Source organism: Leucopleurus acutus (assembly GCF_964270905.1).
Source record: "Leucopleurus acutus genome assembly, chromosome: 3".
In the NCBI taxonomy this organism is placed as follows: domain Eukaryota; kingdom Metazoa; phylum Chordata; class Mammalia; order Artiodactyla; family Delphinidae; genus Leucopleurus; species Leucopleurus acutus.
In genome coordinates, this window is record NC_139145.1 from 113483708 (window position 1) to 113508537 (window position 24830).

The 24830-nt window shown below is 33.4% G+C and overlaps 1 protein-coding gene across 2 annotated transcripts in view; it reads left to right on the plus strand.

The window, feature by feature from the left end:
• Window positions 1-24830, plus strand: part of HOMER1 (homer scaffold protein 1) — a 126672-nt gene that overhangs the window by 62928 nt on the left and 38914 nt on the right. For both annotated transcript variants that reach the window (XM_082836373.1, XM_082836372.1), the window contains one exon: window positions 1446-1585. In XM_082836373.1, the coding sequence (XP_082692499.1) occupies window positions 1446-1585 (140 nt within the window). The remainder of the gene's footprint in view (window positions 1-1445; window positions 1586-24830) is intronic.

The window sequence follows — 24830 nt, forward strand, 5'->3', positions numbered from 1 at the left end:
TGTTGTGGCCTCTCCTGTTGCGGAGCACAGGCTCCGGACGCGCAGGCCCAGCGGCCATGGCTCACGGGCCCAGCCGCTCCGCGGCATGTGGGATCTTCCCGGGCCGGGGCGCGAACCCGTGTCCCCTGCATCGGCAGGCGGACTCTCAACCACTGCGCCACCAGGGAAGCCCCAGAGGAAAGATTTTAAAAGAATGAAATTAAAGGTCAAACTAGAGATTCCATTAATAGTTGAAAAATAGTTAAGTGAGGATGTGGAATCAAGAAACTAGTCTTTTGATCTTTGATAGCTTATATAATTTATAGCACTATGGTACTATTAGTTAAAATATTTAAATGTAAAATAAAACACATACAGCAATATAAAACCAGAAGCCCCAAAAAAGGAAGTTGGTCTCACCACATTAATATCAATATTTTCCATATTTCTTTCTAGTGCTTCTTCACGTGCAATAATTTTTATGTAAAGTATATAAATTACCATAATCTAGATATCTCCTTATATTCTCTTTTTTCTAGTTATAAGCATTTTCCTATATTATACATATTCTTATTTTTATTTGAGAGGAAATCTTATATTCTTTCAAGTTGACAAATTATGACTATCCCCAACTACTCCCCTATTGGACACTGATGTTTTATTGTGAAGTTTTATTGGTCAGAGATTGCAAGGGGTCTGTCAAGCTGCTCTTTAACAATCTGGTGCTAGGACCACCCCTGGTTACCAGGGTTATCAAATGACCCCTCATTCTGACTTCTAATATCAAATTTAGAAAATCTGATGATGGCAGTCATAAGAGTAGGTGTCAGGGTGACCTTTGTTTTAAATCCCATCTATTTTCCAGTGGGATAAACTAAATTTACCTTGATAGAAATAAAACAGGAAATATTGCAAAGAGAAATAATTTCATTATGAGTAGCAGGCAAGAAAAGCTGAAATACATTATATATAATGTGCTATGGAAATATTTCCAGTTACTTTTCTAAATGTCTCTTGGAATTGAAAGCTATGGCAGATCAAAAAAATTGACTTGTTGAAGATTTCGTTCCGTTTCTCTTCCTACCCTCCCAAATAAAAAATAAAATCTTCTTGCATTTTTGTCCCATCTTCTTTTTCTTCTTAAGTGATTAGTTGAATATCTTATTTTAACCAATTAATTGCTTATATAACCTAAAAGTTTTTCAGTTCTTTGAAACTACATTTCTAAATTGTGTTATGTTTACATTTTTAAATTGTATTGTTTCAGTTAGTTTTCTTGTGCGTTGCTTTGGTTTAAAATTTTTTCGCCTTCAAATTTCATTTTTACGTCTTTGACTCCAATTTCAATTGAAATAACTATATTTCATAAGTAAGCATACATCAGAGTCAGTTTTAACTTTTAGATGATCTTGTAAATTTTAACAAAAGTGTAACACTTTTTTATCCCCACTCCCTTTTTTTTAAAGGAATCAGCAGGAGGGGATCTTCAGTCTCCTTTAACACCAGAAAGTATCAATGGGACAGATGATGAAAGAACACCTGACGTGACCCAGAACTCAGAGCCAAGGCCTGAACCGACTCAGAATGCATTGCCATTTTCACATAGGTACAGATTCAATTCAACCATCATGATTAAGTAAAATGTGTAGAAGCTTACTTGGTTTCAGATAAATCTTGCAAAGTTACAACCCTGAGTGAAAATTCCAGGTCAGACTTTTTTTTTTAACTGTTAACCTCAGAAAAGTTTTAATAATTTATAGTTGCTTAGATGGACTGGAGTGGACATTTCCATTACCTTTGTAGAAAAAGGGCTACTGAGCTAATTATAGTACAAATTGTTTTTCAGTGAAACAACATATTATTGCAAATCTCTTTTACTTATTTCTTAACCCAGCTCCTAAAAAGCCCTCGTTGTTAACCTGGTTTCCATTTTCATGTATGTTCTTGAGGGTTATAAAAATTTTTTTTAAAAAATAGGTTTCCTATTCTGAAATTAAGCTTTGCCAGTCTTAGAGGTAATCTCACTGTATTATTTCAAAGAAGAAGACAAGTTATTGGTGTAACTTCCAGCATGGACCTGTTAATGTTAATGTCAGGTTCATTTTTGCACACCAACTAACGGGAGATAAATCTTCACATGCTTCTGAATTTTAAAGAATTTGATACTTTAAAAAGATGCACTTTATCCTAAATATGTTCAAAACCAGTTACATTAATTATTGGCCATATTGTGGTATTTTTAGGATGTAAGGAGGTCTGTGAAACTGTAAATGTAAACAAATACCTCTCAGTCATTGTCTTAAAGTTAATTTTTATCCTTCTTTGGAAACTTTTGACCTAGATAATTTTAATTAAAATTCAGAAAAAAGTTTTCCTTTGTTGTGCATCTCTTTGGACCAGTTCAAAAAGATCAAATTCTTTAGCATATTCAGAAGAATTGTGAAGTGAGATATTCCAAACTCTCTTTTTCATGAGAATTTTAATTTTGATTTTATTGGTTGAATATTAGGGGCATAGGACTAAACTTATTAGAGACTCACATTGAGGGACCTCATAGTCAAGCTGAGGAAGAAGAAGGAATTTGTTAAAGAGTTTTTTAGGAATGAATGGGGAAAAACTCTGACTATGAGGCTATTCTAATATGTTCCTAAAAATGGTAATAATTTTGCATAAAAGGGTTAGGCATATTTTAGAATTTTCATAGAGGTAATGCTTTAACTATTGCAGTATAAGTGTATTCTCTTTTCTATAGCTAAAAAATGACTGAACACATGAACATTTTTGGTTCTTCCAGTCTGAAGACTATATGTTTACATTGATTTGTAAACCATACTGGTTTTTAAAATACGCAATTACTACTAAAGAGCAATGTGATTCATATGCAGTTTTAAAAATATTTGTGTTGATGGAAGCAAAAATTTCTTTCCTATTATATTTAACACGTCCAATTAATAAATAGATGTAACTACACTGAACATAATTATAAACTTGATTTCTTTGGCTAACACTTAAACAAGACGTGCATTGGATACTGTAGCATTATGAAATAAGAACTTTTGTATTTATCATTTGTAAAAGCTATTTCTAGTTTACTTTATGTACCTAAAATTTTCTGAGTGTTTATTATTTTGCTAATCCTTAGTGTTTGGAGTTATTAACTGTGATTGGTCATCTATTGATTTTCTCTGTTTTGGGGAGTCAAATAGGAGTTTACTTTCTTTGATGTGAGGTACAGCTTCTTTGACTACTGGAATATGTAGATTAGCCAGGGAGATATTTGAGTTCTGAAAATGAAATTTAACAGGTCAATTTAAGCTTTTAATTATGTTAAAGGCATTATATAATCTTACAGTTTTCTTATTATTTAAAAAACACTTCAGCATAGGAGTTTAGAAGACTTATTCTCTGAACTTGTTTTTACATCAATCAGTATCAATGAATATTCTCCTTGTTACTTGATTGAAATTAAGATTTCTACCTGAGATAGAAAATTGAGTATTTTACAGCTAATGTTAGAACCTCAAAATAACAGAGGGGACCTCAGAGATGGTGTAATCTAGGATTTTTCAAACTGCAGTGGTTTGAAATCAACTTAGGTTATTCATGGCATTCTGAAAAAATGAAAAATAAAATGAAATAAGTAACACCAGGATAAAACCCACATTAAGAGATGAAATTGTGTTTCAGTAACATACATATTTAAGTGTGGGCTGGATTATAGGGTAAAACGTCAAAGTTTGAAAGCATGGGCCTTTGACACATCCCAGAAGTTAGGTGATTTGTCCTAGGTCATACAGTTCATTAGTAACAGCTTTAGAACTACAGCTCAGCTCTTTTGACCCTACTATGTACTGCCAGTTAGTTAATAGTGCATTTTAGTCTAATCCCCAAAACAAGCACATTGTTGTGTCAGGAAGTTAATCACTGTTTCTATTTTGGGAGAACTATATAGAAATAAGATCAGTGTTTCATTAATGAGAGACACAAAGAATATTAAAATAATTTCTATTCAAATCTGAAACTCACAAATGTTTAAACTTGATACACTATCCTTTTTTCCCATGGCAGAGAACATTTAAAATCTATGTTTTTAAGGCTTACTTATGCTATTTATTTTTGTCTTTCTTCCTTAGTACTTATTTCAACAGAAAAGAATGAATAGGAAAAAAGATACTTTGCCAACATTCCTCTGTTCTGGTTGATACCATTTTATTGCTAAATTAGGAGCAAAATCACTAGAATATCTGTGTTTTTTGTTTTTTCTTTTAAAGGTGGAAGGATATAGGGAACAATGATCTAGTCAGTCAAGTTGATTGAGTTGATTGTAGTAATAGCTACTTAGCAAGCCAGCTTGTGCTCTTCTTAAAATTTAAATTGTATACCTAAATCTTATTAATTCATTAATTAACATAACAAAAGGAAACCCTGATTTTCATTTGGTCCTGAAAATTTAGTAATGTGTTTATAGTTTATTTACTCTCTGTAAACTTTATTTATTTTTTAAAAAGTATTACTTAACTTTAAAGAGAAAAGCAAGATTTGTTTGTTAGTCTTTAAACTAACACAAATTTTCGAGTATATTTGAAAGAGATAACACTATAGTGAACTCCCATAAGCACGTCTCCCAGCTTCAACATTTAGGAAAAAATGGCCAGGCTTGTTTCTTTTCTAATCCTACCCACTCTTCCACTTTTGTATTATTTTTAGAGCAAATTCCAGACATATAATTTCATCCACAAATACTTTTTTAAAATTACTTTTGAACTTTTAAAAAACTTGTTTACTAAGCTAGTACAACTTTTTATATTCCATCTAACTCACTGGCATTATAGAGTTACCTTTATTTACTCTTTTCTTTGTTTTTTTAAAAATTACACTGCTGAACTAAATTGTAAAATGTATGGACTGCTCAATGCTTAAGTCAAGTGCTATATAGTACTGTGTTGTGTCCTTGTTATAAACTATGCAAAAACATTCTCATTGAATAAGTTTAGATAAATTAACACTTTTTTAGTATATTTATTTAAATGCTTTTAAAAGTCTAGAGATGTGTAAAATAGGAAGATTATGAGGATGAAAATGTTTACTAATTTCTTTGGGGAAATGGTAATAAATTTTATCTAAATTGCTATTTTTTCTTAAAAAATATTTTTTTAACCTAAATGATAATATCCTTTTGGGACTGAACAGGTGTACACTCTGACCTACTGAAGTATTCAGGGCATCCTTTGAGACTGTAGCCTTAGATTAGCTATATGGTTGACCCTTGAACAACACAGGTTTGAACTGCGAGGGTCCACTCATGAGTGGATTTCTTTCGATAGTAAATATTACGGTATTACAGAATCTGCAGTTGGTTGAATCTGTGGATGTGGAACCACGGATGCAGAGGACTACCTGTAAAGTTATGCATGGCTTTTTGTCTGCACGGAGGGTTGGCACCCCTAACTCCCTGCATTGTTCAAGGGTCATCTGTATACTAAATAAAATAACTACTATATACTATACTATATATATAAATATAGTATTTATATATATATGGAGGAAAGTTTTGTACTCTGATTCCAGGAGGGACTTGCTTCATAGCATCAGCTGTCTGGAATTTACTTGTTATTTCTTAATGAATTCTAGGATTTTTAAAAAAGATTTAAAACTATCTAAAATTCTCTTGGAAATAGTTAATTTTATAGTTTCCCAGCGCTGTTAGAATGTAATACTGAAATATAATACTGAAAACTGAAACTTTTTATTTTGTTCATTGTGAATATATGATCCTCAGATATATAGTGATATATTGATAAATAACTGCTGGTATCCTATTTTTGAGAGTTGAAAGCAGATATGTGTATACAGCAGTAGTTCGTGAAGCTATTTTTGTACTGATAAATTTTCAAAAGTTTGATTATCTTAATGGAAAATAGGCTGTTTTGAGCACTAATTATATTTAAATTCTTCTAATGTTTAGATAATGTATTCTCATGGTGCTGCTAGAATTTATGCATTTTGGGGTTTCTGCATGTATCTTCTATTCTGTTAAAGAGATTTTTTTTTCTGTCACTTTGTGTGTTTCCAACAGATATTCATTAAAGGATATGTGTAGAATCATCACTCCTTAGTAGGTTGATTTTGCTTTAAAGCAGTATAAGTACAATTTTACCGTAATCTGGGTGGGTTTATTCCATTTGTATTTAATAGATTAATTTCTTCATTTATTATCAGAGCTTCCAAAAGCTACTACTTTAAAACTGTGTCTAGGGATTTTTGTAATCTCAAAAACTAAGTTTCATTGGAAAATATACGCACCATTTTAGTTATATGTTAAAAAAACAAGCAGTGTTTTATCTTGAATCAGATATATTTTGTACGTGCTTTGAAGATGATACAAACAGGAAAAAACTGAATGACTATTAAGAGCTCTGGGGTACTATATTCTGCAGCTGTGCCATTTGTCTCTCTTTTTTATGGATAGTAAGCAAAACTTATAAGATTATAGTTATGAAGTAAAATATAAATAATTTCTGTGGATAACTCTTGTTTGAATAAAACTGTGTATAAAGCTGGGGGTTGATTTCACAAGAAGTGCCTTATCATTAATAAAATTGCAGATGAAAAATTTAACTTGTAGGATTCCCCTTATTATTAGTTACAATTGACTTGAATATTGTTATTCCTCTACCATTGAACCTCAAAATTAGAATTAGTTTTAAAAAATTAATTTGAAGGCCAAGACAATTTGTGAGAGATCGCAACTAAACAATTTGGAGATGTCAGAATTTCCTGTACCATAATTGTGAACAGATAGCATTTTGTAAGAGGTGCTGTGGTAATTTGGCAGTATATATAGGTCTGCATTTTCTGGGAACTAAGAAGCAATTCATGTATTTTTGAATAAGGCACAGGAAAAAATACAGTTTAGTGACCAAGACTGTTTATTAGGTTTTTAGGTATGTATACTTAAATTTCCTATCTTAAGTTTTTAAGAACTAATTTTTATTCTATTTTAATATCTTCTAAAAGATGTTGAAGAAAATATAAAAATTTGCTAATGCATTTTGTTGGGAATTATCACTTAATATGGATTGTTTGCAAGAAGAAAAATACTATTCGTATGAGATAAGGACATTACTAACCCACCTTCAATAGGGATCGTTCCCTTGCCTTTCTTCTTCTCTGCCTTACCGTTGTAATTAATGGGAAGAATTTTCACCAGTCCATCCCTAGTGATTGTTAGTTTCTATTTTCAGGATGATTGGCTTGAAGTTAGAGGTGTGATCATTCACAGTGGAACAGATTGATCTTAGGTAAATTATGACCTTTTTCCCATGGAGGGCTTCTAAGAATTCTTTTTTCCTTCCATTTCTGTTCTTAGAAGACCATAGTGGGGCTTCCATTGGAAGGGAGGTGTGTGATAACAGTTCTGCTCTAGGACTTAGGGAAAAATACTCTTCCTTTGGATTTGGCTTTCTATCTTTCATCTTACTAGAATAGTAAGGGACAAGATGAAATAGTGAATGTAGGCAGAGGCCAAGCAAGTCACATAAATGTGTGAAGTTTGTGATGTGTATGACGGTATGGAATTGTGAGGTCTGTGGTAAGGTGGAATGTACACGGTTCATCTGGAGATACTAAAGTTTTTAAAAAATAAGGCCAAACAGAGAGATGAGGATTAGATGACCCATCTGGTTTCTAGCTTAGACTTTCAAAAGAAATCTTTGTGATTTACATATGGTTTAGCCCAAGATAAGGATTTTAAGCAAATTCCCAGCTAGTAATATCCATTGGCATGATTATTAAATTCTTGGTGGTGGTATTTGGGAGGATATGATTTGCAAATTTGGAATCCTGGATATTTGCTCTTTGTTGACATATTACTCTGATAGGTGTTATTACTACTCTCAAACACAAAAATCTGACCATGTCACTTTTCTCCTTAAAATATTTCAGTGGCATGATGTATGTAGACTAATCCATGATCATCAGATGAGGCTTCCCCAGACTCATCACTTTGTGATTCTGTAGTAGTTACTTGCATTTGCTTGTAACTACTTACAACCAAGCAACCATGCTATTGCTCATCTGCAAGTCTTTGCTCCCTCGTTTTTGCAACATTCTCCCTTCTCTTTAGAGTCGCTACATACACACACACACACACACACACACACACACACACACACCATACTTCCGTGCACCCCACCTCTGCCCCTCTAACTTGATCACCAACTGGTGAACCCTGGTATATCCTCATAAGGTCCAGCATCATCTCCTCCAGTAAGCTCTCTTTCATGTCCTCAGACTGAATTATGTCTCCTCTATTAAATCCCTTTTGCCTCTAAACCAACATATACAGGTTAACATTAGCTTTTCAGTGTCTCCTGGAACAAGGATTGTGCTTTATTCATTTGTATCACCGGTGCTTAGTACAGTAGACATTCATTAAACATACGAAGGAAACAATTTCCCTCACAGAAATTGAGTATATACTCTGAATGCCCTTGGTATGGTGCTTCAGTCAGCTAAAGTTACACCTACAGTTTCATAAGACCTTGAAGGTAAAATGTAAAACTAGTTATATTCTTTGAAAAGCAGTCACTCTTGTCAAACTTAAGACTTGAGTTTAACTGACTTCGTCTAATTTTCTTCAAAATTTTGTAGTTTGTGTAAAGAAATGTTAAAGATAGTGTTATAAATAATAACAGTGTTATTAAGTACCTAATAATGTGAAAGATACTAAAATGTGCGTTTTCAGTGTAATGGAATCATTTTTCATCCCTTTCTTGAGAATAATTTTTATTTCAGAAACAGTACAGAGTAATTCAATGATGTAGTTTCTGTGAAATTAGGCAGTATTTATATTCTGTGTTTTTAAAACCAGTTAGAAGCAAACTGTGTTTTTAAAAATATCATCTCTTATAAAGTTCAGCACAAGTACTTACTATTTGACTCAAATAAGTGAATTTAGGGACTACAGATTTCTTGACATTGAGAATTGTACTATGTACATTTGGCAAAAGTAAAGATGGAGACCAACTCTTGCTTTGTGGGATAATACATTTCACAAGGAAATAAGCTGACAAGTAATTCAGTGAAACGTATTGAAAGTAGTCCTGTTCCAGGGACTGTCTTCCTCGTAGAGTATGTAAAATGTGAATACAACTAAACCATTGAAATACGTGTAAATTTTACTTTTGTTTATCAGTTTGCCATTTTCCTTTAACAGTTTAGATTAGCTGTATATTCATTGTAGACAAAATAGTTAATCTTTTTGACGCTGGCCTAAATTGAAGTCTAATTGTTGATATTAGAACTTTGGATATAGAAGGAACCTCCACTATTAATAGTCCAGCTACTTCATTTTACAGAAATGGAAGCAAGTCCAGGGAAGGAGGTATTCAGCATCACTGTTTGCTGATGGCTAGGTAAGACCAGAAAGGACTCCAGAGTCAGTGGTCATTAGGGTCCATCCTGGTTGTGGCAGCTCTCCTTCTACTAAACTCTAAGAGGGTTTGTTTTCTGTATGACCTTTCCGATACTCGACGTCTCAGTTTTTAATCATTGTTGAACGCATATTTAGCACCACTTGCCAAATTCCCCTGCTAGAGTCTTAGCTTTCGGCTAAGCCGTGTTGAGTTGTATTGGTACAATATTAGAATTATATTGGTACCAGTATTTCTTGGTAGCCCATATTGTTTCTAGTCATTTAGGCATGTAAGAGATAAGGAATAAATGTGTTGCATAAAAAAATGTGTATGGTCTTACTGTTACTGAGATGACAGAAAGGGGTAAATAAATTGGTGCAACTTGATCATTAGCATCAAAAACATACCATATACTAGGCAGGACTAAAAAAGATACTGATATAAAGAATAATTAGTTTACCTTTTAAATTCTAACGGGGTCTGCTTAGCTATTAATATTCCCATTAGTATTGTTAATAACAGTTTTATTGAGATACGATTCACATACTAGACAATTCACCTGTTTAAAGTGTATAATTCAGTGATATCTGGTACAACCAAAATTGTACAAGAGATTCTGCAACCATCACCACAGTCAATTTTAGAACACTTTCATTACCTCCCCCCAAAGCCTGTACCAGTTAGCAGTCACTTCCCTATTTCCCTTCACACACTTCCTGCCTCCCCCAATCCTAGGCAACCACTAGTCTACTTTCTGTCTCTGCAGATTTGTCTGTTTTGGATGTTGTGTATAAATGGAATCACATAATATGTGGTCTTTTACGACTAGTTTCTTTTACTTAGGATGTGTTTTCAAGTTTTATCTATGTTGTAGAATGTGTCAATACTTCATTTCCTTTTATTGCTGAATAATATTCTATTAACCCACTCATCAGTTGATAAACATTTGGATTGTTTCCACTTTCTGGAAGTTCCACTATTGTTATGAATAATGCTGCTGTGAGCATTTGTATACGAGTTTTTGTGTGGACATAGTTTTCAGTTCTCCACGTATATACCTAGTAGTGGAACTGCTAGGTCATATGGTAATTCTATGGTTAACCTTTGGGAGGAACTGCCAGACTGTTTTGCAAAGCAGCTGCACCATTTAAAATTCCCACCAGTGGTATATAAGTGTTCCAGTTTCTCCACATCATCATCAACACGTTATTATCTCTTTTTTATTATAGCCATCTTCATAGGTGTGATGTGGTATCTCATTGTGGTTTTGATTTGTATTTCCTTGATGGCTAATGTTGACCATCTTTTCATTTAGTTATTGTCCACTTGCATATCTTCTTTAGAGAAGTGGCTACTTAGATCCTTTGCCCATTTTTAATCGGGTTGTTTGTCTCTTTGTTGTTGAGTTGTAATTACTTATATATTCTAGATGTTAACTCCTTATCGGATAAATGATTTGCAGATATTTTCTCCAATTCTGTGGGTTGTCTTTTTCACTTTCTTGATGGTGTTCTTTGCAACACAAAAGCTGTTAATTTTAATTAAGTCCCATTTATCTTTTTTTTATTCTTTTGTTGCTTGTACTTTTGTTGTCATATCTAAGAAACCATTGCCTAATCCATGGGCACAAAGATTTACACCTGTTTTCCTTGAGAGTTCTGTGATTTTAGCTCTTATGTTTAGATCTGGCCAATTTTGAGTATTTTTGTATATGATGTAGGATAGAGACCCAACTTTATTCTTTTGCATGTGGATATCCAGTTATCCCAGCATCATTTGTTGAAAAGACTGTTCTTTTCCCATTGAGTTCTCTTGGCATCCTTGTCAAAAATCAGTTGACCATAAATGTTTATATCTGAACTCTCAGTTCTATCCCATTGATCTATCCTCATGCCATTCTTCATTATTGTAGCTTTGTATTAAGTTTTGAAATTGGGGATGTGAGTTTTCCAATTTTATCCTTCCTTTTTTAAGATTTAAGATTATTCTGACAGTCTTGAGTCCCTAGGATTTCCATGTGATTTTTGGATCAGCTTGTGAATTTCTGTAAAGAAATCAGTTGGGATTCTGATAGGAACTCCATTGAATCTGTAGAAAAAATTGGATGGCCATCTTAATAATGTTAAGTCTGTCAATTCATGAACATGTGATGTTTTCCCACTTAGCTCTTCAATTCTTTCAACAGTGTTTAGTTTTCAGAGTATAAGTTTTGCATTTCTTTTGTTAAATTTATTCCTAAGCATTCTTTTTGATGCTGTTATTAGTGGAATTGTTTCTTAATCTTATTTTCTAATTGTCGTGATGTATCTAGAAATACAGTTGATTTTGTAGAGTGATATTGTGGCCTATAAACTTGTAAAACTCATTAGTCTTAATAGTTTTTTCGTAGCTTCCTTAAGATTTTCTGTATACAAAATTATGTCATCCGCAAATAGAGATAATTTTACTTCTTCCTTTCTATTCTTGATGTCTTTTATTTCATTTTCTTGACTAATTGCCCTGTCTAAAACCTTCAGTACAATACTGAATAGAAGTGACAAGAGTGGACATCTCCTTCTTGTTCCAGATCTTAGGGGGAAAGCTTTCAGTCTTTCATTGTTAGGTTTGCTATTAGTTGTGGCTTTTCATAGATGCTCCTTATGATGTTGAGGAAGTTCCCATATATTCCTAGCTTTTTAGTGTTTTTTCCATTAATATTTATTCTGATTGGTTAATGATTACCTCCCCTCAATTGGTAGCTTTAGGAAACTATGCTTTGACAAATGTAACCATATGCTTTCCTTACATGGAATTGTTCTTAAAAGGTAATTTTTTTTAATTAATGTTTTTATTGGAGTATAGTTGATTTACAGTGTTGTGTTAGTTTCTGCTGTACAGCAAAGTGAGTCAGTTATACATGTACATATATCCAATCTTTTTTAGATTCCATTCCCATATAGGTCATTACAGAGTAATGAATAGAGTTCCCTGTGCTATACAGTAGGTTGTTATTAGTTATCTATTTTATATACAGTAGTGTGTATATGTCCATCCCAATCTCCCAATTTATCCCTCCCCTGCTTCCCCCCTTGGCAACCATAAGTTTGTTTTCTACATCTGTGACTCAGTTTCTGTTTTGTATATAGGTTCATTTGTACCATTTTTGATAGTTTAAAGGAAAAAAAAGAACTCGATTTGAGGGGAAGAATTTTCCTTATAAAACTGTCATTAATTTTTCAAAGTTTATCACTAGGCTTCAGATTTTCTATCTAAAAGTATGAAACCTTCCAGTTTTCTAGCTTTTTATCTCCAGAATATGTGAAGCAGCTTTTATAGACAGTGGGAATGGTGGTACATTTACTTCTTATCTGATTTTGTAAGTGATATAGTTGACTTTTTTCTTCATATTTTTTAATTAAGAGAAAACAACTGATTAAAATGCCCTTTTTTTTAAGAAGAGAAAGAATGTAAATAGTCTTTTTTAAATGATACTGGATAAATCATGGCATTATTTCAATGAATATAAACCATGTCCTTATTAAATATGAATAGAAATACACACATTAAGTTATTCATTGCAAATAACTCCGATTTCTAGTGTAAATATTACTCTTGAAAAGACTAATCCTGCATTTTTTCCTTATTGCATTATAGAAATGTTAGCTGATGATTATTTTAAATGATCAGTTACGTGATCAGTACTTGTTTTACGCCAATAGTGTTCTACCTAGTTTACCATGAAGGAGTTGTGTTTCTGGATGCATGTAGTCTAAAAGAGTTTTCAGCATAGTTGTACATTAACCTTTAAGCAACATAAGCATGTTATAATCATGCCGCAGGACATTTTAAAGCCTGCCTTTGCATACAAAGTAGAAAATTAAGTCACTAGGTAAATTTAGTCAGATTTTTTTAGTGTCATTTACCAGGGGAACCAAAGTTTTTTTTTATTAATTTAAAAATCTTAACAATAAAATTTCTCCATGATACTTAATATGAAACCTTAGACACAGTTATATAGAGAGATTTCCTTCATAGCTGCTTTGGCGTCTATAACATGAGGTTTATGGAAAAGCATGTTAGCAAAAGTGACTTTAGAAAGTATATATGATCCTTTGGGTTAATAATTTTTTGTAATTGGATCATTTTAGGGTATGCTTTACTCACAAGCTAACTTATTATTAAAGAGACGACCTGAAGCCTTTCTGGCTCTATGAAATAATAGATTTTTTTTTCTCTAGAGATATAGAGAATGAATATTAGTAATTTGTTAAATTACAGGAAGAAACACATCATTGGTTATTATCTGAGTGCACAAACACTGCTATTGTATAGTAGCCATACCTTTTCAACTTCTTTTAAAAGGTGTAGCTAAGCCATTCTGTCATTATTACATATTGTCAGAAAGTCTTAGTTTCCATAGCAAAGGAGATGTACTTTATCTTACAGGTCTCACAATCCATGGGACCTACTAGGTGTCAAGCCCTTAACTAGTACTAGACATATATTACATTTTGGTTTTTTGGAGAGAAATAGGTATCTTGGGCAGAAACAATAAAGAAGAAAAATCATATACCTAAATGAACTCATTTCCCTTTCCCCCGCTTCCCACTTTAAGAAAAATTTCTGTTTGAACATTTTTTATTTTTATGGAAAAGCTGGACCCCTTACTTCCTTACATCCTTATACCTGCTGGATAGGGTACTTTTACTTTTTTTGAAAGTCAGAAAAGATCAGTCCTCCAGTTTGGATTTTTTTCTTACTGCGGAAACAATCAGTTTTCCTTGGTAGATGACTTCTGTGACCACCTCTAGTTTTGGAACGTAGTGGAGTCACCATTTCCATGGAAGAAGAGGATCTGCAGTTTATCCTAATTGAAAAGATGCAAATAGACCCTGACCCAGAGAGAGTAACTGACATGGAAGAAACATGACACTTTAAAAAGACCCAGTCTTCACAGATTTAACTTTGAAGAGCCAAAAGAATTAGTACCTATAAGGAAGATACTGAAATGTATCAGTTCCTCACTATGCCTAGATAGCATCTAAAATGTCTCTGAGTAGCAGAAAAAAAAATGACTTGGCATGGCATCTTGTGTTTCATTCCTTTGGCAAAATGTTATTATACTTGCTCCACTTAATTTTCAGAAGTCTTAAAAGCCCTTGATGGAGAAAATTTTCTGTTTCTTAAAAATCAAAATATCTATTATTCCTGATAAAGATAGTGAAAAAAATAAGCAACCTAATTTTCCTGGACTTCAAAGTAGAAGTGGTTCATAGATGCTGTTTCTATTAAGACTTTAATGTAGTTATTTTCCTACATGTAATCTGATACTCATTTCTTGGTCCATTTCTTTTGTTGTCATATGACAACACTTAACTCCCCACCTCACAGGGATGTTGTGAGGCAAGTTTTAAATGTTTCTAAGAAAAGTGTAGAATTTATAACTCTTGACTGTCTCTTTGTTGGTAGTTTCTACAACCATAAGATTTTATTTTAAAATTTACAAGTGCTTTCCTATAGTTATAAATGGATATTAGATGTATTAAAATGGAAGTAAGATAATGAAGTTGTATTTGATTTATCACTGAGCATCCTTGTAAATAATTTAACTGAATGGAATGTTGCATTGATTTTTTTTTCAACGAAGAGCTTTTATACAATTATAATTAAAGAAAAGCTAAAGTAAAAGTGTCTGTTTTCCCCTTTTATTTAGTTGAGATTTAATTACTCATATGTCTTAGAGAGATGAAAGGTAACCCAATTCATCAATTTCTAATGAATAGGAAATGAAAAATACAATGAAATAGATAAAATTTAAGGGAAAAAGTTATAGAGAGGTGCCCAGAATTTGGGTTTTGAGTAAAACTCTGTGTTATTAATTAGATAGAGGTGAAATTTTAGTAACATTTTCATTAAAAATAGGATTAATATAGGAATAGAGATTTGATAAGCACTTGCTTCACATCACAGCAAAAAGGGTTATAAAGGAAATTTGCCTCATTAAAGGAAAAATGTTTAAATATTAGCTAAAATTCATGCCTAGAGAAAAATTATTAGCCTGCAGAATTTGATTTCATTTATACAATTTCATTTTCATAACATATTTTAGAAAGTAATTGTATAACATACTCTCTTCCACATAAATCAACCAGCCCAATTTTGCAAATCAAACTTAGATATAGTTTGTGAATTATCAGATTCACACACTATATCTCACTCCCAGAGTGAGGTTTTTAAATTGCTATCAAATGTCTACTTTATGCTGCTTTGTTTTCACTGTGTATAGTGTCAAAAGACAAATCAATTCAAAGTGAATCTTTGGAGTCAGCCTTATAATCTGGCATTTGTAAACAAATAATTTAGAAAATATTTTCTAAATTACCATATTATTTAAATGTGTGTTTTATAACTTACTCTGTATGCTTTAAAAATGGGAATGGACATAGTCCTGGGTTAAGTGTGTTAGTATCAAGAAAGCATTTGAAACCAGAATACCATATTTTTTGAATGCCTCACTTTAAAAAAATTTAACGACTTTAGTTGAACTTTGTATGCTTCATTTTACCAGAGATCCTACTGCTCCCTACGGTCACATATACCACAAAATTCACTCACTCATGTTGTTTAAATTATTAGTTTCTTTAACTTGTATAGGGAGGTGACTATTGAGGGGCCTTTCTTTGGCTAACTTGGTTTATCCCTCTTTTCAACATTTTATAATTTGCCCTCATTTAAGCATTTTATGCGTATGTTCATATCAACTACCGATATGAATCATATACATTGGTTCATAGTGTTTTCCTCTTTATCCAGTTTAATGCTGATATGTTTGAATACTGCAGGGAGAATAATATCTTGGAAATTCTAACCTCATAATAATGAGAAAAACACTGTGTAAACAGCTAGTTTGAGGATAATTATGAAATTATTTGTAAATTTTATGTGTAAGCATTAATAAAAATAAACTCCTTTAAGAATAATTCTGAACCTGGTTTCTCTTGCCCATACTGATTTTTTTTTAACATCAGAAACACTGAGAAGTTATCTTTTGATTAAAAAAAGTAGACAGTGCTTTCTTTTCCCCTCAAATATGATAGCATCTAATATAGTATGTGTGTTCTAACCAGTCTATATCATAGAAAGCAAATATTAAAGTTGGTGAACATGTGCTTCAGAAATAATGAAGAAATATAACCACATTAGTCATTACCTTAACAGTATTCTTTTTCTGATGTTTAAAACTTAGAAGGGCTATCTTGTATCAGTGTCCAATTTATTATGGGAACAGTTTAAAAAATACATCCTGAGCCTGACATAATTCTAGAGAGAATAATTTCCTGGGAGGAAATGTGAATAATATAATGGTTTTGTGATTATTTTGTTGGTCTCTAAAAATAAAAGATGTTCTTACCATCATATACCTCTCAAAAATAAAAAGGTGAACTTGGGTTCTTCTGGCTATGCCACCAGTAGTATTCTTTCAGGCAAATTACTTAATCACTCTGAGCTGGTTTCCTCATCTATTAAGTAAAAGCGGAGGGATGGGGGTGAGTAATGATTTATAAGGTCCTGTCTTTTGATTATCTTGAAGTGATCCTGCCTTTAATCCAGGAAATAAGATATCCTCTTACAGTGTTCTGTTGCTGGGCATGAGATTTAGTACTGAGTTTATAATCATTAAGAACTTTGATATGTTACTGTGCTACATAAAAAATTATACTACATAAGTCAAATTAGCCATCTCTGTCTTTAAATAGAACATTAGGAAAAAGAAGTGTCTTATGCTTTTGCATTATGTGCACACATAATTAAAATTATTTAAATTCCTTCCAGATGACACTGTGGATTCAAAATGTGTGATCCATCAGTTATTACTTTTCAATGATAATTATTTTCATTTAAAATTAGAGTGCTAGCACAGGAGATAGCATAGTATTGTAATGTCCTGGATTGGATTATTATAATGGGATGAATTTCTGAACTATAATACTACCTAATAACTAGACTTATAGATTGAAACCCATAATGACAAGTAAATCTTCTATACTTGGGAATGGATTTTAGCAGTATCAAATCATAAACAGCAAACTGAAAGAAACTTGCTTTATGTAGTGGCTCACTTTGAAACATGGTATTAACCAATGGAAAATGGTGAGGTCGGATATGCTGTCCTTTGAGAAAGAAAGATGTAAAAATTTAATAAGTAATATATTGCTACAGCTGGAAATAATAGTGTAGGCATTTAACACTTCAAATAGTGTTGTTTGATGTCTCATCTGTGAATCATACCTCACAGTTTAATACAACTTCTAAACTAATTTGTAGAAAGCATTATGCCCAAAAAGGCGAGGGGAGAATAGTCCTTGCTTTTAATTCACTGAAGTTCAGTGATACCAATTGAGGGAAAAATCATCTTTATGTTTCTTCTTCCTTTATTTTCTTCCTTAAGAGATCATCTTGTGTTTGTTTGGCTTTTTTAAAATTTTATTGGAGTATAGTCAATTTACAATGTTGTGTTAGTTTCTGCTGTACAGCAAAGTGAATCAGTTGTAAATATACATATATCCAGCCTCTTTTAGATTCTTTTCCCATATAGGTCATTACAGAGTATTGAGAAGAGTTCCCTTGTGCTATACAATAGGTTATTATTACTTATCCATTTTCACCTTATAATACTTTATTTCAGTTCAGAACTCTGAATGCTAGGCTATGTGCACTATCCTTAGTGCTTCTAAAGATTAGGTGGTATGGTGTGTATGGAAGTCTGTTTATTAAAGGGCCTTAGATGAGTATATACATATACTTTTTTTATAGTTTTATCTCTACTCATTTTATTTTATAATTGTCTCATGAGAAGAAGAACAGATACAATTTCTTCATTTTCCAGGAAAAAAAAAATCTGAGGTGTAAGGAGCTTAGGGAATTTTTCTAAAATCTATAGATTTCAGAATTAGAATTTGACTCTAACCCTCTACTTCTCTGCCCCAGTCTTTTTCCAGTTTATCCTGAATAAATATTAAGCCCACGTGGAGACCAAAGTTGAAAAAGATGATAATTAACAAAATTCATTTGTTGTTTGGCACAATAGTTTTTAAATATGTGGTTGAAATTCACCAGTAAGTGGTAGGTCTGTAGGCATTTAATTCATTTGAGAATGTATAATATATTTTGGTTAAGTCAGCATGGTCATATTGATTTTAGAGTTATTTACACTGACAAATATTTTAATAGTTTATCGTGTGTGCTTGTATATGTGTATAGTCATAGTATTCTTGATTATATAGCTGCAAGCAAAGGAAAATCATTAGGGAATCTTAGATTTAGGTAATTTATATTAGTGTCATAGTAAACTTACACATTATACACTTTATTTGCTCTTTAGTCTATTGATCTAGTAATATAGTTAAGAATACAATCTGGGTGTTTACTAAGTAGCTGGCTAATGGTTTTAATACTGCTTAGAGCTCACCTTTATGTTTCCAAAACCATCATGGCATGAACAAACATTTGGAACACTTGTCCTAAGAGTTCTCAGATTTGCGTGCAAGGATATGGCAACTTAATAGCATCTAGAGAGGGTCTCATAGCAAACGTCATTTCTTAGGAGCAGCAAGTTGAAACTTGCAAATAGCTTCAGAGGTATTCTACAAAATATGGTCATAGGCCCTGAATAGTTCAAAATTAGATTCTAAATTTTATTTGAAGGTAAAGAGGTTAAAAGTAGCTCTACTATAAACCAGTGATTCTAAAGATGTGTCCAGAGGTGAGGAGCACCTGGAAAGCACAATTATCTTTGTGGAGTGTTTTTATATGTGTATATATATATATACACACACATATATAATCACATGGATTAGAAATCATTTAGCTAACCCATTATATATGTAAAAATTACCATGAGCCACATGCAAAAGCATGGTCAAAATAAACATGACCAGCTGTTTCTGGAAGTTATCCATGTATAGGTCCTTTTTTTTTTTATTTTTTTTTTATTTTTTTTATAGGTCCTTTTTAATACTCATTCGTTCAGAATCATTTATTGAGCATGTCTGTGTGCCAGGACAAAGGGACTAAGATTGCCCTCAAGGAGCTTTGTGAGGCAGTGGAACATATATTTGGTGGTGATGATGATGATGCAGAGGTAGTGATTCATGGAGTGCTCTGCAAGCCCCAAAGAGCCCCACCTGTCTTCATAGCTACTTTAACACTCTCTGATCTCATGCTTCCCTTTATACTCTTTTTGACATATTTGAGTGCCAGGTACTGTGAATACATCAGTGCACAAGGCAAACATCTCTGTTCTCATGGTGTTTAAACTTAAGTAGGGGGTGCAAGAAAAAGAAATAAATGACTGTATAATTACTGTTATGAAAAGTATCATGTAAGAGGAGATTAAAGGGAGAGGGAGAGGGCGGGTAGTAGTCTGTCTAGATCAGAAGAGGAGGCCTCCTTGAGGGGTCACTTATCAGTCATCTTCCAGAGAATAGAAACCACCTAGAAGACTGGGGGAGGAGCAATCCAGGCAGAGGGAGGGGTGCCTGCCTTCGCCTTGAAGCCCTTGGGTGTTTAGTGCCCTTATCTGAGGTCTTGGTAGTGACAATGGAAGGAATCTGTAGAGAAAAACTGGGATGGGAAAAAAGAGAGGGTTTTTTCACTCTGCAGCTCTGAGAGCAAGGAAATACAAAAGATAAAGGTGTTTCTACTCCACGAGCTTGTAAACCATTTGAGAACAATAGCCATGATTATTTATGCTTAAATTCACATTGTCTGGTAGAGTGCTTGACACATAGTAGGTGTGCAAAAAACATTTGTTGACTCAAGTGACTGATTAATTGTTCCTTATGTATTAGAATTTTTTTCTACAATTAGGGTAGAAATTCCTTTGAGGAAGAGAAAAATATATACATCTATTTAGTGATAAGCGGTATCAGTAAATGGAATCTAAAATAGGCTTGTCTTCCTTCTTGAATTTCTCTGTTCAGTTTTACAAAAATGCATCTGAAAGAGTATTTATACCCTCAAAAGATTAACATTTTTAAGTTGCCTATGAAGTTAGCTGCCACAAGTCATGTCATTTTAATATAATTCTTGAAAAACTCAGCATGGAAGCTAGCTTTCCAGATCTATATTTGCATAGACTTTCTCCTAAGTATTTTTTTTCCAGCTTGAGATATAATTGCTGTATTGTATAAGTTTAAGGTGTACAATGTGTGTTGATTTGGTGCATTTATATGTTGCAGATGATTGTGTTAGCTAACACCTGTGTCAGGTTACATAATTACCATTTCTTTTTTTTGTGGTGAGAACATTTAAGATCTACCCTTAGCAACTTTCAAGTATATAATACAGTATTATTAACTGTAATCACTTTGCTGTATATTAGATCCCCAGAACTTATGCGTCTACTACCTGGAAGTTTGCACTCTTTGACCAACATCTCGATTCCTTTTCCCCAACCCCATCCCCTGGTAACTGCCATTGTGGTCTCTGTTTCTTGCGTTTGGCTTTTTTAGATTCCACGTATAAGTGATAGAATATAGCAGGGGTCCCCAACCCCCGGACCTTGGACCACTACTGGTCTTCCGCCTCTTAGGAGCCGGGCCGCACAGCAGGAGGTGCGCGGTGGGCGGGTGAGCGAGCAAAGCTTCATCTGCTGCTCCCCGTCGCTCCCCATCGCTTGCGTTTCCGCCTGAACCACCACCGCCCCCGCCCCCCACCCACCTTCCGTGGAAAAATTGTCTTCCACGAAACTGGTCCCTGGTGCCAAAAAGGTTGGGGACTGCTGTCATACAGTATTTGCCTTTCTCTGTTTGACTTATTTCGCTTAGCATGAACGCCCTTAAGGCCCATCCAATGTTGTTGCAACTGGCAGGATGTACTTCTTTCTGGTGGCTGAATAATATTTCATTGTGTGTATACCACATCTTTATTCCTCTATTGATGAACACTTAGGTTGTTTCCATATTTTGGCTATTGTGAATAATGCTGCAGTGACCCTGGGCTCATAAGCCTTTAACTTGTTTTTTATAAATCAGTGACAATCATAGAGATTTAACTAATTGAAAGGCAAAAAAAAAAAATCAGTCATTACAAGCTCATAAAATATTTACATAAGGACTTCACTAATATGGGCAAACTAATATATATGATAGAAGCTCCTCTGAAGCTTGGGATATATAGTTATTTGGGGTTATTTTCCAAAGGCTGTTAATAAACCAAGTAAACCTCAAAGCATATTTTAGTGCTAAGAGCCTAGATTTAGTAGACTCTGCACTCATTTGTAGAAAACAGCATAGCAAAAAGTAATAGAAGGCCCTTAAAGTAATTATGCAGATATTCACATTTATATGTTTTATAAAATTATTTACTTTTACATGTAAATGTAAATAAAACAAGTCATCCATCTCTATAATATAAAGTCTTTTTTTTTGATTTTGAGTTATTTAGTGATATGGATGTCTATTGTTTTCATATCCTCAAAAAGAAGTATAGAGATCCTGCTTTATTAGTCAATCCATACTTGTAACCATTCTCCATTTCAAAATATGTTTTGCAAATTTTGCTATGATGTCGAAGACCTTTGGAGCAATAACTTAAATCTGTTTAATCCAAACTTAATCTGTTTAAATTAGTATAATCTGATAATTATTTTTATTAATCCACATTCTAAGCTAGTTGAAAAGTAGTCACCTGCATGGCATTCTCAACACCCTTACATATGATTGCGTGTAGCCTATTGTGATAAATAATAGAGCAGAGGAGCACATGTGAAAAAATGCTTTATGGTTTAGTTGGAAAAACCGTAAGGCAGGAATCTTAATTCACGTTTTAGCTCTGTTGCTGCTATATAGAAGGCAGAAAGCCCCCATCCATTACAGCATTTGGATTCAATAGTTGAGTTAGTTAATTCAGTTGCTTAAGCTTGGTGTAAATGAAGCCCACATCACTGATCTTGACATCATATGTGATAGCTTCACACAAACAAAAACTCTTTCCAAGTCACAGATTACAGAAGAGGTGTTAGAGCAAAAGGGAAACTTAAATTTGTGGGATGGTTATGTTCAAATCTGTCACTGTTACTAGAAAAACAACACAAAGCAGTATCCTGCTGACAGTGATTTTAGTTGTACATCTTTCTATTGCTAAAGTGGTGACTCTTGCAGAACTAATCTGCAGTTGGAGTACAACCAGTCTTCATCAACTTGGCCAATAAAGTTGGTTCTTAGAGTTACTTTGGCTTCCATCCAGGCTGAGCGGGCAGGCTTTAGAGGGAAAACCAAAAAAGCCTGTCTTGTTAATAGCCAATCAATCAGTAGTAGACTAAGCTATTATTAATTCTGAGGTATATTCACCTATCATCTCCCCCTTTTTAAAGTTCGTTTGCATAATACTTCTGGTCAGGGCCTTTATCTTTGCATATTATTTACATAGCTCACATATACATTAAATAAAAGAAGTTAGTAATGATGATGTGCCTCAACTAAAAAACAATAATAGTTGCAAGTAAAATTTTGTTCATTCTACAACTCAAACTTTCAAGTAATTTGAAGTTATGTCTTTTGACTCTGGCCTTACCTTTAAAAACAAATTTAAACTGAAATGCAAAAGTTCTCTGATTCTGAGTGTTAAGTAATGGTCAATTAAATTATTTATTACAATTGGTTTCTAAAAAAATGAAAAGTTTTCATGACAAGAAATTGGAAAACAGATTTTACTCTAAAATTATCCATATATTTCTACTCAATTTTAGCTCTTGCAAAATCTCTGCTAATAGCATCTTTTCCATTCTGCTAGTACTGAGCGAGATTTCTGTTTTATTTATCTTGTTTTTCCCCAACAATACTAAATATTGTGCTGAACAGTTTTAGCATGGATTTTCTTTAAGTGACCTACTTTGCAAGGAAACAGAGACATCTTAGCCTCTAAAACTCAATCAAATTATGGATAGACAGATAAAAATATTCATTTCTGTCTTGAATAAAGTATGATGATTATAATGCTATTACCCTGTAAATAAAAGAACAGCCTCAATATTAATTGATCTCACTCTTTGTAAAAGATAGATGTATATTCATAAGAGATAAGAGGAACGTAATTCTTAGTATTTAAGGTTGTTTCCCTGAAGACATCTCCCCAATAGGATAATCTAACATCGTTCTCTGAATAAGTTTCCAAAGAAAGTTTTTAGTCACTGACCAGTTTTTATAAGAGGGAAATCAACACAATTATTGACTTGCCTAAAGGCAGTAGATGCACAATTCACAGTATGACCTTGAGTAAATTCTTTTCTTATCTCATTTATGAACTAGCAGTAGGCCCACTAAATAGCTTTTCCTCCCTTCCCTTACATCCAGCATCCAACCCTCTCAAATTCACTGATGGTAGGGGAAGTATGATTTACATTAAAATATTTTAAACACCTCTAAAGTAGTTTGAGCCTTTCACAAATAAATATCTTTGAGCAAGAAGTTGGTATCCATGCCTACTTTACTTTAAAGAGAATAGGCTGCTTTACGTTTTCAAAGGGAATCTCTTTAAAGGTTTTAGAGGTCAAAGAGGTAGGGAGTTGCAGTGAGAGTAAAAAGGGAAAATGAAATTGGGACCTCCGTGGTCCCTTCACCTTGTATCTCCATTCCTTGACCACAGGTACTTTAAGGCACATGGCAGAGACCACAGACATTATTGTGCCAGGCAGGCCGTGTGCAGATGTTAGCAGATACTATAGTATGAAGCCATCTCCAGTGAAAGCTACTCTAGCACATAGATATGCTTCCATTACTGCTAGGAGCACAGTTGTGGGTGGTAGGGGATTTCTAAGGGCCTCTTTTTAGTGGGTTTATGGGTCCCTCCATTTTAGTGAATAAAAACAGGCCTAGGGCTAGACTTTTTGTGTCCTCTAAAGTCAAATGGGAAACTCTGCATCAAAGTGCATTATGTTTTTATGAGGTAAACATAGCATAGTTCAAATTCAGATTTCACCTTCTCTTCTCACCCCTCACAATCAGAAAGCAACCTTACCACTTCATGAGAATCATATTTGTTAACTTATTTTCTCACTCCTTCATTAGCTTGATAAATTTATTCTGAGGTCTACACCGAAGGTTTAAACTTATAAATAATACATCTATTTTACCTAAGGGTGACAGCAGAAATCATGGAGTGCACACACCTGATGTGGTTTCACTTGAATTATCTCTGCTTAAGTTATTTACATCACTAGTCAAAAATATCTCCCTTAAAATATTTAATGTAAATCTCTTTAGCTTTATAGCTCACTGAAGATTCTTTCAGGATTTTTTATTGCCTGTACATGTACAAAAGGCACTAACATATGATGGTTAGGTGCTTTCTTCAAGGGTACTTTTATTTGGGCTGTTTATTCCTCAAAATTAATGAGGAGAGTTAGTATTAATCCTCATTTTACAGATGAGGAAGCTGAGACCCCGTGAGGTTAGA